A 16,134-nucleotide genomic window follows, 5' to 3' on the forward strand; every position below is an offset into this window, starting at 1 on the left:
GCCTATATTTATGCATATATTTAATTATAACTACTGTATGTATATATATGGATAAATATCCATACAACATCGTGTTCAAATAGAAATAAATTTCTACTCAGTACTTGGAACCGAACGCTAGCCCCTTCTAATGAAAAGCCAGGTCGAAACCAACCATGCCATGAGAGGCTATCTACTGTTCCTTGAGACTCTGGTCAGTGAACAGATGAATCAATAGAATACTAATATCCAGTAACCACATAACATGTAACTATAAACCTCATCGGTAAAATAATGTTAATCCCGGTTTTGAACGTCTGAGTCAGGGGTGGCCAACCTATGGCGCATGCGCCAACAGTGGCGCATTTCATGATTACAAGTGTCGCACTATACCCCAAAGATAGCAAATTGAATGACTTTTCTTTAAAATTGCTAATTATGTTCATATATTTTCATTAGGACTTTCAAGAATAGCTAATGAATATTACCAACACAAATTCAAAGTGTCATTAAAGTAAGTACAGTTTACAGTACTTTGTATTCATGTTAAATCCTTTCCTTTACAGCTAAAACAAAAGATTGGCCACCCGTGGTCTAAGTGATCTCTGTTGCCACCGGAGATCCGGTGACAAAGGTCCGTCATAGTGAAAACGTGAACATCAGAGGAAAGCTAATATTAACCTCAATGCTGAACGCCTGTGCGATATGCGGTTAAGCCGGAGATTCAATGAAAAGGACCGTAATAACGAAATTGTGATTATTCATGAAAAAGGGTTCATACCCTGATTCTGATCGTCTGATTGATCAAAATGTTAACTCCGGTTCTGATCGTCTGATTGATCTCTGTTTGTACCGGAGATCCAGTGACGAAGGTCCGTCATCGTGAAATCGTGACCCTCAGCGGTACGATAACATTCCTCAATAATGAATGTCTGTGTTATCTCCAGTGAAGCCGGAGATTCGATGAAAAAAGGGACCGTAAAAATTTAATTGTGATCAATCATGACAAAGGTTCGTGTGCAAAAGGCCTCAGCCGGAGTCTGAGTGCCGGATTTGACCGTTGCACTCCAAATATCTGACTAGTTCACACCCAAAGAGTATCCATTATAGCAGAGTATAACTCAAGGCGGAGCTAAGGGTGTCGGCATAAAGCGACCCCAACAAATGACTCATACACTAACGTAACCTATTAATAGTGCTAGCTATATTAACAGTAACCACATCAATAAAACGTGAATATCATTAAACGTAATATCATCAACTCGGAGAATAAGAGGAGGCAGGAATAACTCGTGATCGTAAAAAAACGGAAAACGGGAAATCCACCTCTATTACTCGAGCTTAATAAAGAAAACGAGAGAAGGGGTAACTCGTATCTGTAGAACAGAAAACGAGCACTCTATGCTCACGCTCTCAAGGTTACATAATAAAAAACCAACATCACACAATAATATGATAAGAAAAATAATAAAATTGATTGCTTTTTTCTTAGTAATTGTAATAACCAAGAACGAAGAATAACGACAACGTAACATATAAACAAAGATATAGTCTAAAACGAGCACCTTCTTGAGGCAAGTACAAAATTATAGCAAAGACTAAATTGCTATTCTTCGTAGGTTCAAATTGGACTTGCTAGCAAATAAATACCATAGTAAAAACTAATAATAAATAATGATAATAAAATTGGTCATAAAACGTAAGTGATATAACCTAAATGACAGAGTACCAGATGGGCAATATTAAGTTGAAAAATGATATTTTAATTATAAAATAAATTTTTGAATATACTTACCCGGTGAATATATAATAGCTGACGCTCCGGCGGCTCGACAGAAAAACACAAAAACTCGCGAGCGATCGCTATGAAGGTTGCGGGTGTGCCCACCAGCGCCAACTATCGGCCAGATACCGCATATGCATGTAAACAGCTCCAATTCTTCTCATCCCGCTGGGTCTCTATCGGGGAGGAAGGGGGGGCCTTTAATTTATATATTCACCGGGTAAGTATATTCAAAAATTTATTTTATAATTAAAATATCATTTTTAAATATTCAACTTAGCCGGTGAATATATAATAGCTGATTCACACCCATGGTGGTGGGTAGAGACCAGAATTAATTAAGTTTACAGCGTATATGCTTAGAGTTTTTGACAGTTATATCATAACAAAACCCAAATATATAAAGGTACCTGGTAAGGAAGTTGACTTAGACGATTACTCTGCCTTGTTAGTCTGTCTTCCTCACGAAGCCCAGCGATCCTCTTAGGATGCTGAAAGACTCCCAGGAGCTGAAGTATCAAGGGCTGCAACCCATACAACAGGACCTCATCAAACCCCTAATCTGGGCGCTCTCAAGAAATGACATTTGACCACCCGCCAAATCAACCAGGATGCGAAAGGCTTCTTAGCCTTCCGTACAACCCAAAAACAAGATTAAAAACATTTCAAGAGACAGATTAAAAGGATATTGGAATTAAGGTAATGTAGTGGTAGAACCCTCACCCACTACTGCACTCGCTGCAACGAATGGACCCAGTGTGTAGCAGTCCTCGTAAAGAGTCTGGACATCTTTTAAGTAAAATGACGCGAATACCGACTTGCTTCTCCAAAAGGTCGCGTCCATAATACTTTGCAGAGATCTATTTTGCTTAAAGGCCACGGAAGTTGCTATAGCTCTTACTTCATGCGTCTTAACCTTAAGCAAGCATCGGTCTTTTTCATTCAAGTGAGAATGAGCCTCTCGTATTAAAAATCTGATAAAATATGACAAAGCATTCTTTGACATAGGCAATGATGGTTTCTTAACTGAGCACCATAATGCCTCAGATCCACCTCGTAAGGACTTAGTACGAGCTAAGTAGAACTTAAGAGCTCTAACTGGACACAGCACTCTTTCAAGTTCGTTGCCTACGATCTCTGACAGGCAAGGTATATCAAAGGACTTAGGCCAAGGACGAGAAGGCAGTTCATTTTTGGCCAGGAAACCAAGTTGAAGTGAACATGTGGCTTTTTCTGTAGAAAAGCCGATGTTCTTACTGAAGGCATGAATTTCACTGACCCTTTTAGCCGAAGCCAAGCACACTAGGAAAAGCGTCTTGAGGGTGAGATCCTTCAGGGAGGCTGAATGTAATGGCTCAAACCTGTCTGACATGAGGAACCTTAGGACCACGTCTAAGTTCCATCCAGGAGTTGCCAAACGACGTTCCTTAGAGGTCTCAAAAGACTTAAGGAGATCTTGGAGATCTTTATTGTTGGAAAGATCTAAGCCTCTATGACGAAAGACCGAAGCCAACATGCTCCTGTAGCCCTTAATCGTGGGAGCTGAGAGGGAGCGAACATTTCTCAGATGTAAAAGAAAATCTGCGATTTGGGCTACAGAGGTACTGGAAGAGGACACAGATGCTGACTTGCACCAGTCTCGAAAGACTTCCCACTTCGACTGATATACTCTGATGGTAGAAGCTCTCCTAGCTCTCGCAATCGCACTGGCTGCCTCCTTCGAAAAGCCTCGAGCTCTTGAGAGTCTCTCGATAGTCTGAAGGCAGTCAGACGAAGCGCGGGGAGGCTTTGATGAACATTCTTTACGTGGGGCTGACGTAAGAGATCTACCCTTAGAGGAAGACTTCTTGGAATGTCTACCAGCCATTGAAGTACCTCGGTGAACCACTCTCTCGCGGGCCAGAGGGGAGCAACCAACGTCAACCTTGTCCCTTCGTGAGAGGCGAACTTCTGCAGTACCTTGTTCACTATCTTGAATGGTGGGAATGCATATAAGTCCAGATGAGACCAATCCAGTAGAAACGCGTCTATGTGGATTGCTTCTGGATCTGGGACTGGTGAGCAATAGATTGGTAACCTCTTGGTCAACGAGGTGGCAAAGAGGTCTATGGTGGGTTGACCCCAAGTCGCCCAAAGACTCTTGCACACGTCCTTGTGGAGGGTCCATTCCGTGGGTATCACCTGACCCCTCCGACTGAGACAGTCTGCCAAGACGTTCAAGTCCCCCTGGATGAATCTCGTCAACAGGGAGATGCCTCGATTTCTTGACCAAATGAGAAGGTCCCTTGCGATCTCGTACAGCGTGAGGGAGTGTGTGCCTCCTTGCTTGGAGATGTACGCCAAAGCTGTGGTGTTGTCTGAGTTGACCTCTACCACTTTGTTTCGAAGAAGGCTTTCGAATTTCATCAAGGCCAAGTGGACTGCTAATAGCTCCTTGCCGTTGATGTGCATGCTCTTCTGACTTGAGGTCCACAGACCCGAGCATTCCCGACCGTCCAGGGTCGCACCCCAACCCAAATCCGACGCGTCTGAGAACAACACGTGGTTTGGGTTCTTGACTGCTAGGGATAGTCCCTCTCTCAGACTGATATTGCTGTCCCACCATTTCAGGCATGCCTTTACTGGTTCGGAGACTGGGATTGATACCGTCTCTAACGTCTTGTCCTTGTTCCAGTGAGAGGCTAGATGGAACTGGAGAGGCCGAAGGTGTAGTCTCCCTAGCGAGACAAACTGCTCCAGGGATGAGAGAGTCCCTACGAGACTCATCCAACTCCTGACTGAACAACGTTCTCTTTTCAGCATTAGTTGGACTTTGAGCAGGGCTTGTTCTATTCGGGTGGCAGACGGAAAAGCCCGAAAAACTGGACTGCGAATCTCCATCCCCAAATATAGAATAGTCTGGGATGGGATCAGTTGGGACTTTTCTAGGTTGAACAAAAGTCCCAATTCCTTGGCCAGACCCAACGTCCAATGTAGATCCTGCAGACAGCGATAACTGGACGATGCTCTGAGAAGCCAGTCGTCCAAGTACAGGGAGGCTCGGATTCCCGATAGATGGAGGAATTTTGCCACATTCCTCATGAGCCTCGTAAACATGAGAGGAGCAGGACTGAGGCCAAAGCACAGGGCTCGAAACTGGTATACCACATTCCTGTAAACAAACCTCAGAAACGGTTGGGAATCCGGGTGTATAGGAATGTGGAAGTACGCATCTCGTAGGTCGAGAGAGACCATCCAGTCTCCCTCTCTGACCGCTGCTAAGACGGACTTCGTGGTCTCCATCGTGAATTTTGTTTTTGTAACAAAAACGTTGAGCGCACTGACGTCTAGCACCGGTCTCCAACCTCCTGTATGCTTTGGGACTAGGAAGAGACGGTTGTAAAACCCCGGTGATTGAAGGTCCGAGACTTTCACCACCGCTCCCTTCTCTAGCAACAGAGACACTTCTTGGTTTAGGGCTTGTCTCTTTGACTCCTCTCGGTACCTGGGAGAGAGGTCTATGGGAGTTGTCACTAGAGGAGGTTTGCGTACAAACGGTATTTTGTACCCCTCTCTGAGCAACAGAACAGACTCTTGGTCTGCACCCCTCTTCTCCCAGGCCTGCCAGAAGCTCTTCAATCTGGCACCTACCGCTGTCTGAGGCTGTGGGCAGTCAGACTCTGCCACGGGAGGACTTGGCTCCTCTCTTCTTACCTCTCTTTCCCTCGGCACGAGAGCTTCCCCTGCTGGGAGCTCTGCCACGAAAGGGCGGGATAAATCTAGATGCTGGAGTCTCGATCCTGGGTCTCACAGCAAAGGATGCAGAAGGAGCCCCTTTGCGAGCAGAGGACGCCATCAGGTCATGGGTGTCCTTCTGCACAAGCGAAGCAGCTATATCCTTAACCAGCTGTTGCGGAAACAAGGACGCTGATAAGGGAGCAAAGAGCAGTTCCGATCTCTGACAGGGAGTAACTCCTGCCGAAAGGAAAGAGCAAAGGGTTTCTCGCTTCTTTAAGACTCCCGACGTAAAGGTGGAGGCGAGCTCATTGGAGCCATCGCGGATGGCTTTATCCATACAGGACATGATAAGTAAGGAAATATCTTGGTCGGCAGACGAGATCTTCCTACTTAAAGCTCCTAATGACCAGTCAAGAAAGTTAGACACTTCAAAGGCCCTGTATACGCCTTTAAGCAGATGGTCAAGGTCCGAGGAGGACCAACAAATCTTCGAGCGTCTCATGGCCAGGCGACGGGGAGAGTCTACGAGGCTTGAGAAGTCACCCTGGGCAGAGGCAGGGACTCCCAAGCCGAGAACTTCTCCCGTGTCATACCAGACGCTCGATCTAGAAGCAAGCTTAGAAGGAGGGAAGGCAAAGGCCGTCTTCCCCAAACTCCTCCTGGTATCCAACCAGTCGCCTAGAAGACGTAAAGCCCTCTTGGAAGAGCGAGAAAGCACTAGCTTAGTAAAGGCTGGCTTGGTAGCAGGTAAGCCTAGAGCAAACTCAGACGGTGGCGAACGAGGAGCAACAGCAACAAAGTGATTTGGAAAAAGATCCTTGAAAATCAACATGATCTTCTTAAAGTCCATCGAAGGAGGAACCGCTTTAGGTTCATCTACTGTACATCTGAAGGATTATCATCAGGATGAAGATCAGCAACGTCCTCATCTGAAGGAGCTTCGTCCGATAACTGCTGAGTTACAAGCAAAGGCGAGACCTGCCTTGGTGGCAATGCTTGACAAGCAGAGTCCACACGCACCGGTGCATCAGTAGCAGTCCAGGACGCTATGTCATGTAACTGCTTAACAGCCTGACTGTCAACAACAACAGGAGCGGGAGGACGCTCGACGTCAACTCGAGACTGCCTTGACTGCCTAGACTGAGCAGTCAAAACAACTCTTGACTGCGGTGCTTGACGCTCAGCGTCAAAACAAGTCAACTTCGCTGGTTGGCGAACGTCCTGAACGTCAACAAGAGCATTCGGCAGCGGCTGAACGTCCACATGCGGCTGAAAGTCAACACGGGACTGCATCGAGTGAGGCTCTACAAAACGTGACTGACGTGACTTTGTAACGCCAACGTCAACAGGACGAGCAAAGGCTCGTTTGGGCGGCTGACGGCCAGGATCTCGATCAGCTAAGCGGCGAGGATCATCGTGAACCTTTTCAGCAGAATAGTCCTCCATAAGAGAGGCAAGCTTATTCTGCATGTCTTGCAGTACAACCCATTTAGGATCAACGGGAATGGATGCGGTAAGAGACGAGGGTAACGTCTGCGACTGCAAAACATTGCCTACACCAAGACTCTCGGAGCCTGTGTTACGCTTCTGTTTAGGCGGCGAGCAGTCTTCCGATGACTGCACAGGGTCAGAGCTGTCCCAATGGCTACAACCAGGACGCTGGACCTGTCCTGAAGGGACTGACTTTCGCTTTAAGGGCCTCGAAACCTTGCTCCACGGTTTCTTACGCGAAAAGCCTTCGGATGACGAGGAGAAAACCGTCTCGCTCGTCTTATGGTAGGGGCGGTCTTGATGAGACACGCCTGAAACCATAGAGGGAACGTCTGTTCGCTGATTAAAGCCTCTCGAACCCATAAGTCCTACGACATTACTTCTCCCTGGGGCTTGGGAGCTTGCAAGAGGTCTCGGACTAGGCGAACGACAGGCACGAACAGACGAACCCTCGGTCGCAACACTGATAACACTTTGCGCACTACTGTAATCACTTTCCCACGATTTTCCAATGTGGCACTCTGACACTTTAACTCTTTTACGTCCGCCATGAGTTGATTACGGTCTGTAGCTAACGACTCAACTCTCTCGCCCAAAGCATGAATGGCACGTAACATATCCCGCATTGATGGTTCCTGAGTGCTAGTAGAGGGTTCAGGCACAACTACTACAGGGGAAGGATTAGGTTCAGGGGCATGGGAGGAGGAAAATTCTAACGATCTAGAGGAACTTCTCCTCACCCTATCTCTCTCTAGCTTACGAGAATACTTGTCAAACTCAAGCCAATCAAATTCCGAAAGGCCCACGCACTCCTCACACCGATCTAATTGACAGGTTTTACCCCGACAATTAGAACACACAGTATGTGGGTTGAGAGAGGCCTTTGGAAGACGCTTATTGCAATCCCTAGCATTACACTTATGAAATCTAGGAATTAGAGTAGGGTCAGCCATTTTGAAAAAGTCAAAGAAAGTCCAAAAAACAATCCAAAGTCATCAACAATTAAATCTGTCCAAAAAAGAGTTCAAGAGTTCAAGTTGAAGATAAAACACCTGCACTGCGAAAGCTCAAACCAAAATGAAGTACTTCACCAAGACTGTTGAAAAACTCCAGGTTAACAGCGAGTAATGGTACGTCTTGTCGATCAGACCGACAGAGAAGAATTGGAGCTGTTTACATGCATATGCGGTATCTGGCCGATAGTTGGCGCTGGTGGGCACACCCGCAACCTTCATAGCGATCGCTCGCGAGTTTTTGTGTTTTTCTGTCGAGCCGCCGGAGCGTCAGCTATTATATATTCACCGGCTAAGTTAAATATTTAAAATTTACCGAAGCGAACAAAACCCAAAATGGCTGCCGATACCGAGGCAGGCCAATCGCTTCCAAAACTAAAAACCACAATACTGGAAACAGAACAAATGCCCGGTACTGCAATAAACTGTCAAAACAAACTGCTACTTAACATTGGTAAAGGTGAAGTAGCAACGTCAGTCATGTTGAATTAACGACAAACACTTGCGAAAAAACACTGATCAAAACACTACCGACTTAGCTGGCAAGTCCAAAACAAGGATGTCCTGGAGAGCGCGAGTAGTAGGTGTCGGTGGGGTAGCCCAACTGTATTCTCTAGGGCCTGTCACGGCCCTCCCCTTTGATGAAGGGATTATCTAAATGGAAGACAGCCTGTGAATAGTGGTTTACACACGCCCTTGTTAAATACACGACACAAACAAGGTGCTCGCGCGAGGGTTGTAACCTCTGCATTCCATGCTTTTATCTTTCTCTAGTATATTTGGAAGATTTATATTAGAAAAGTGTAAAGAAGGACCCTTTTCACCGGCCGTCACAAATCGACCCAGAAATGCCAGTTGCATAGTAGGACACATCATTTCCAAGAATCTTGGCAAGGATGAACCTGCCACTCTCACCTTGAGCCTCAAACAAATATCTATTCCTCAAGTTGTTATAATTGGGGCATTCGGTCAACAAATGCCTCACTGTTAGAGGTACTAAACAGTCGTCACAATACGGTTGGAGTTGGCCCTTCAGCAGAAACTCGTGTGTCAACCGAGTGTGACCAATACGGAGACGACAAAGAGACGTCTCCCATTTTCGGGGCATCATATTATACCTCCAAGGAGATATGACATTTGTTACCTCTCGCATTTTATTCCCATCTAGGCTATCCCATTGCTGTTGCCATTTATTGCAAACCAATTTCTTGATGTCAGGTAAGAAATCATTACAGGGAATGGGATACCTTCTTGGCAGCAACTCGGATGCAGCCTTCTTAGCCAGTGAATCTGCCTTCTCATTCCCAGACACACCTACATGTGCTGGAACCCAACAAAATTGAACTGTTATACCTCTCCGTCCAATAATAAAAAGCCATTCTAAAATCTTTAAAACTAGAGGGTTATTAGAATTAAAAACTTCTATAGCTTGAAGGACACTCCTTGCATCACTAAAAATTGTAAAATTACCCTCCTTCTCCAACGCTATTTTCTCAATAGCGGTTAATATGCCATACAGTTCGGCAGTAAATATGGAAGCGGTCAGAGGAAGTGCACCTCTACAATTAAAACCATTACTATGTACTCCAAATCCAACGCCAGCATCAGATTTGGAGCCATCAGTATAGATAAAAGTTGATCCTCTATGTTCTTTAACATGTTCATTAAAAAGAGACCTGGCTTCTAGGTCTGACATATTTTTCTGATCTCCAATAAAATATTTACAAAAAGATATCGCTGGTAATTTCCATGGAGGCGTTGATGATACCTTGAATGGAAGTACCTTACTTCTAATTATATCCAGACTATTTAATAATCGTTTCACCCGAAAGCCATATGGTTGAGGAGATTTTGGGTGCAACTCAAAGTATGATGCGTGTCTTACAAGGCTTGCAGTCTGAAAGGCTAGAGAGTTAGGGAGTCTTTGCAATCTAAACCAATACCGAATAATGGAAGACATTCGGTAAAGGTCTAGAGGTAACTCTCCAGCATCAACAAGGAGACTTGGGATAGGCGAGGTTTTAAAAGCTCCTGTAGACAATCTAATACCTGCATGATGTATCGAGTCTAATATTTTTAACCGGCTTGGGGTGGCTGAAGAATATATTTCACATCCATAACTAATTTTGGAAAAAATCAAGGCCTTGTATAATTTTAAAATAGTATTGCAGTCTGCCCCCCATGATGTATGGGACAATGCTTTTAAGATATTCAGAGCTTCAACATATTTAGCTTTTAACGCTTTTAATTGAGAAACCCATGTAAGCCTACAATCAAATATCAAACCTAAAAATTTAGCTTCACTTGCACATGGTATCCGTTGACCTTTAATGTATATATCCGGGTCTGGATGTACTCCCCGGATACGACAAAAATGGACAATGGTAGTTTTACTTGTCGAGAACTTAAATTCATTCATGTCAGCCCACTGGATAATTTTATCAATAGAGAGTTGATTTTTCTCTCAACCATTGCCATTCTAGTGCCAGCAAATGATATTGAGAGATCATCCACAAATAATGTTGAGAGAACATCCCGGGGAATGACTGAGGATATCCCATTAATTGCTAGTGCAAACAGGGTTACACTCAGCACACTCCCCTGAGGAACTCCTTCTTCCTGACACTTACTCTCTGATAGTTTCCCCCGCTCTCACTTGAAAAACTCTTTGAGAAAGAAATGACTGAATAAATAGTGGTAGTTCTCCTTTTAATCCTAGTTCATGAATTGTTTCAAGTATACAATATCTCCATGTGGTATTATATGCCTTTTCAAGGTCGAAAAAAACTGTCACATGGTGCTGTTTGGAAGCAAAGGCTTCACAAATAGAGGACTCAAGTCTTATTAACACATCAGTTGTTGAGTGCATTTTTCTGAATCCACATTGAATCGGTGATAAAATACCCTTCTTTTCAAGGTACCACATCAACCTTACATTGACCATCTTCTCCATGATTTTACATAAACACGAAGTCAATGCAATAGGTCGATAGCTTGCTACTAAAAACTTGTCCTTACCGGGTTTTAAAAAGGCTAAAATAATGGCTAGTTCCCAAACACTTGGGTAACTATGATCATGCCATATTCTATTAATAATACTTAAAATAAATAACTTTGCATTAAAATGTACATGTTTAACCATTGCATATGGAATTCCATCGGCTCCAGGAGCTGTATCGTTGCAAGTAGCGAGTGCCTCCACCCACTACCAGCTCAAGTCACGTCACTCCAAAGGTAAATAGAATTTAATTTTTCCTTTACAGTACAGTATATAATTTTTATTTATACCTGTAATGTTATTTAATTATATACTGTACAGTACATGTATATTATATATAAGTACTGTATACTATAGTACAGTGCTTACTATACTATTTTGTTACGTACTAATTTTCAATGTTTTTACCTGGGGTTTTGCACGCATTAGCTATTCTATTGCCCGTCATACGACATTTTCACCATAAGATACCAACTCTGGAACGGATTAATGTCGTATGGCGGGGGCCTACTGTACAGGTATTCATATCTTAATATTTACCATAATCAAAATTAGTGTTAATTTTTCTGGTATCGATCTAGCTGATATTTTTATAAAAAATATGGTATTAATACTTTAAAACCATGCTTAGTGAACCATATCTTTTAATGAGCTAAGCTGCAAAAATTTATCACTGTAAATGTGAAGAAGATAAGAGAAGCCAGTTAGAAACTTTCAAACCAAAATAACTGAAATCGGGTATCACGACTTTTGCTGCATACTGCACATTGTGAAGTTTCTTCTGTACATGAAGATAAATACAACTAACCTTCCTGATAAAAGAAAAATAGGCAACTAACCTTATTATCTATAAAGGTGAAACTACTTACTGTTATCTTTGAACCTTCTTGCATATTGATTCTTTTCATATGTGACCTAAATTCTGGGCCATGACTATCACGGTAATTCAGACCCTGAGTCATATGAAGATAAGCATGAATCATTTCGTGCTGAAAAAAAATAGACTTTGAATCATAAGTATGAAAATTTATAAGGCATTTGTAAAAATTAATCAAAGTAAATTAAAACTATAAGATTTAATCCCTAAATATATAACCAAAAATACTATACTAACACTAAAAGAGGTGCAAAGATACTTGTTAACCCTTTTACCCCCAATGGACGTACTGGTACGTTTCACAAAACTCATCCCTTTACCACCATGGACGTACCGGTACGTCCTTGCAAAAAACGGCTAATTACATTTTTTTTCATAATTTTTATAACTTTTGGAGAAATTTCAGGCATTTTCCAAAAGAATGAGATCAACCTGACCTCTCTATGACGAAAATTAAGGCTGTTAAGAGCAATTTAAAAAAATATATTGCAAAATGTGCTTGAAAAAGAAAACGCCTGGGGTTAAGGGTTTTAAAGTTCCAAATAGCTTGGGGGTAAAAGGGTTAAACCATATTGAGATATCTTAACATGGTACAAACCATTAAGTAATAAATCTTTCTGATTTGAAACTTTCATATTGTATTAATTGAAATTATTGTTATTATCAGGTCGAGTTAAATATTTAACTCTCATAATTCTATAACTTTCATCTTGCACATTGCAGTACTTTAAAACTTTGGTAAATGAGTACATCAACTTCATAAAATCAGTTTCAATGTATAAAGAAAGGTACTGATACTTGTGACACCTGAGTGCAAAGAAAAACTTTCCGAAAAGCTAAACAAAAATTTTATCTAGAATTTCTTATTTAAGCTACAGAAAAATATTTTTCATTCGAAGATGGGGACTATTGCCTCAGACAGCAAATAAAACCAAGAGAGTGCAAGCCTTGTTTTAAGCTTCATGAAAAAAATTGCAAATTTCTAAAGTAATTTGTATTTTTCTTAACTTTACAAACCTGAAACCTTTAATAGGAGTACTGTGGCAGGATGTAAAAAAAAAAAAAAAAAAAAAAAAAAAAAAAAAAAAAAATCCAAACCACTGACTAAGACTTAATTATGGTCTCTACGACACAAACTTCCCCCTTATGTTATTGGCAACTGGAAATTTAAACTCAATATAATCTTAAAACTATATTCATTAAAAATAAAAGAACCCAACAGCATAAAAAACAAAAGAAACTTTCAAAACAAAAACATAAATAACCAAATTAGATATATATGTGTGCGTGTGTATGTGGACACAGTATAATACCAAACAGCTTGTATGGAAAAAATTTAATTTCATAGTATTTATTATTAATATATTTATTGTAAATACTAAGTACCTCATCAAACTTGGGATTCTCTCACCACCCTTTTTTTTTTTTGGCTTCAGGTTTGTGCAATGCCCTACACCCAAGTAGGGTATTTTTTATCGAGGACCTATTGTCTCAGAACATTGTCCTGAGACTCGGTTAACCCAGTCATGTGCAGACGATTAAGTGGCTTTTAAGCAGTGATAAAATTAAGGTGTTTCGCTCTGACCTCTTTATGTGATCGTGTCTTGGCATCCTGAATAGCAATATCAACAGTTATGTTGTTTTATGTCAGCCTTCATTATTTGAAGGCTCTATCTTTGCAATACAGATTCATATAATCAATTAAATAAAAAATCAAGTATCTGCTGTTTTGCGGTAAGTACTCTCACAGACAAACAATTTCAAACAGACTGTGCTCATTTGCACCAGACACGCTTCACATGGTTTCCCTTTCCATACAGCTCAACACACCATATCTCCCATTGATGCAGCCTCAGTCTTACATTGTCTATCCTTTAGTATAGTGTGATATATACTTTAAGCTACTCCATGGGCCAAACAGTCATTGGCTCAAGAGTTGCATCACACTTCAGACTTACTGTGTAGAATTTTGTATGTAGACTGTTAGTGATGTTGTACTGATACTTTTTCTTTTAATTTTTATTGTGTTAGTGTATTCATTGTACATAAGTGTTATTGATATACTAACTACTGTAGGAACAATAGTGTTTTCTTCTTACTGTATGTACTACATGTACAGTACTGTACATGTAAGTGTGGCGATGACACATTACAAGTACCGTAGTCTTACTGTGTATGTAGTATATGTATGTACATGTACTATATTTATATGAAATGTGTTCAATCATTAACACAATACTTATACTGGGATAGAAACCAAGTAAAAGCAATATTAGGCAATACAGTTGGTTACTTAGGTAGTGAACCGCTCATAGGCAACAGGAAGTGCTTTAGTAGGTTAGGAGTTAACTCACCCTAGGGCAGAAAGTATTTGTGGATTCTTGCTTTTTGTACCTGTCTCTGTTACCTAACACATCCCCCCCGGAATAAGGAGGGCTGATTTTGTGTGTTTTGTGTTATTAGGTATATATTGGTGCAATTGATACTACTTTGGGCAAAATTCTGTCATGATTAGCTCCATACACAGCCTGTAATGTTATACATTGTTATACACCATAAAGTAACATTTTTTATTCAAGCAATTGTTATATAAGATATAAATGCTCCAGTACTAAAACATTTTGGGGAAAAATGTCAAGAATATAACAAATTTGGAAGTAATTTGTATTTTTCCTATCATACAAACCTGGACCTTCATAGGGGTATTACTTTTGGAGTAGCTGAAAGACGAGCCAAGATCATTTTAATGAGGGATAACTACCCTATCTGCTGATTAGCAGGTGGGGGTGGGGTAGACCAGCTACCCCACTCAGTCACACCTCTTGGCTGAGTATCCACTTTGCTTTTTGGCAGGAGTTCTTGGGGGACAGGGTGGCGGGCCAATGTGTATAAATAGCTCCAGGTTTGTATGCTAAGAAAAATATAAATGACTTTCAAATGTCATTTGTTCCGGCGCAAATACAAATCCTCCGCTATTTATACGGGAGACAATCTTAGGAAGGAGGAAGTCCACACCAACTGGCCTTAGTTATGACCTGGGGTTCTCTCTATTTCAATCTGTGATCAATAGTAGTATGAACCCTACCCTCGCTAAAATCAAGTGTCGGTACAAGGTAATGCATTGATGTGGCTTGTCTTTAAGGTAGGAACTTGGGTACAAGACCTAGAGTTCTCAAGACTTACCCAATACCCTCCCTCTTAAGAGATATTGGAGATATAACAAAGTATTATTTCTATACTTAAGAGGCACAAGGGAAATAAGTCTGATGTGCAAAGAGGTGAGGTCAACTCTGCTGAGGTTTGCAAAGCTGTTTTCCCCGGGGGTAGGAGAGGGGGGGGAAGAAGGAGCTTGAGGCATTAGACCACTTGTTGTGCAGCCACCACAGGACCAATGGAAAATGCCTCCATGTTCCTGTGGGTTACGTCTTGCAGGTAGCGAGCAGTGAAGGCCGTTTGATGCTTGAACGCCAGGGACGTTGCAATGCCTCTGACGTCATGAGCTCTGGGTTGTTTGGACGGAGGAGGGTCTGGATTGAGAGCTCTATCAATCACCTTCAGAATTAATGAGGAAATGGTACTCCTTGTGACCCTCCTCTTGACCTTCCCCGTGCTAACAAAAAGCGCTTTCACATGGGGCGAGCTGCTGCCGTTAATTTCAAGTAACACCTCAGACTCCTCACTGGACAGAGTAACAGTTGGTCCGGATCTTCGGTTATAGAACAAGACCCTCTATCCAGAATGGGCCGATCCTAGAGTCGAGCACACCCAGATTTTGAGTCTTAGCAATGAACTCAGGGCCATAGCTGAGGATTGCTTCTCCCCATCTCCTGGAATGGGAGACGTCAGAATATAGACCATGAACTTTGCTAACTCTCTTAGCCGAGGCCAAGGTGAGTAGGAACACCGTCTTCCATGTGAAGTGGCGATCTGAAGCCTGGCGTAATGGTTCGAAAGGGGGGCCCTTCAGAGACTGAAGAACCTGAACCACATCTCAAGAGGGAGGTCTAAGTTCAGACTATTAGAGTCGTTCGTAGGTTACTGCTTACTCAGACCTGGTTGAGGACTTTTCTCATCAGACAGAACAGGGGAAACGTGTACGCGTCAAGGTTTACCCACCGTTGTTGGAAAGCATCTTGCCAAAGAGCTTGGGGATCCAGGACTGGGGAGCAGTATAACGGAAGCCTGAAGTTCAGGGCCATTGCAAACAGATCCACAGTCGCGATACCCCACAAAGTCAGGACTTTGTTGGCTACTAGAGGATTCAAAGACCACTCGG

The 16,134-nt window shown here is 42.3% G+C and overlaps 1 protein-coding gene across 1 annotated transcript in view; it reads right to left on the minus strand.

Moving 5' to 3' along the window:
- LOC137650216 (DNA-dependent metalloprotease SPRTN-like) overlaps window positions 1-16,134 on the minus strand; it is a 108,149-nt gene that overhangs the window by 17,611 nt on the left and 74,404 nt on the right. Inside the window, exon 4 of the mRNA XM_068383444.1 lies at window positions 11,851-11,970. Within this exon, the coding sequence (XP_068239545.1) occupies window positions 11,851-11,970 (120 nt within the window). The remainder of the gene's footprint in view (window positions 1-11,850; window positions 11,971-16,134) is intronic.

The sequence above is a fragment of the Palaemon carinicauda genome, chromosome 11, assembly GCF_036898095.1.
Source record: "Palaemon carinicauda isolate YSFRI2023 chromosome 11, ASM3689809v2, whole genome shotgun sequence".
Classification (NCBI taxonomy): domain Eukaryota; kingdom Metazoa; phylum Arthropoda; class Malacostraca; order Decapoda; family Palaemonidae; genus Palaemon; species Palaemon carinicauda.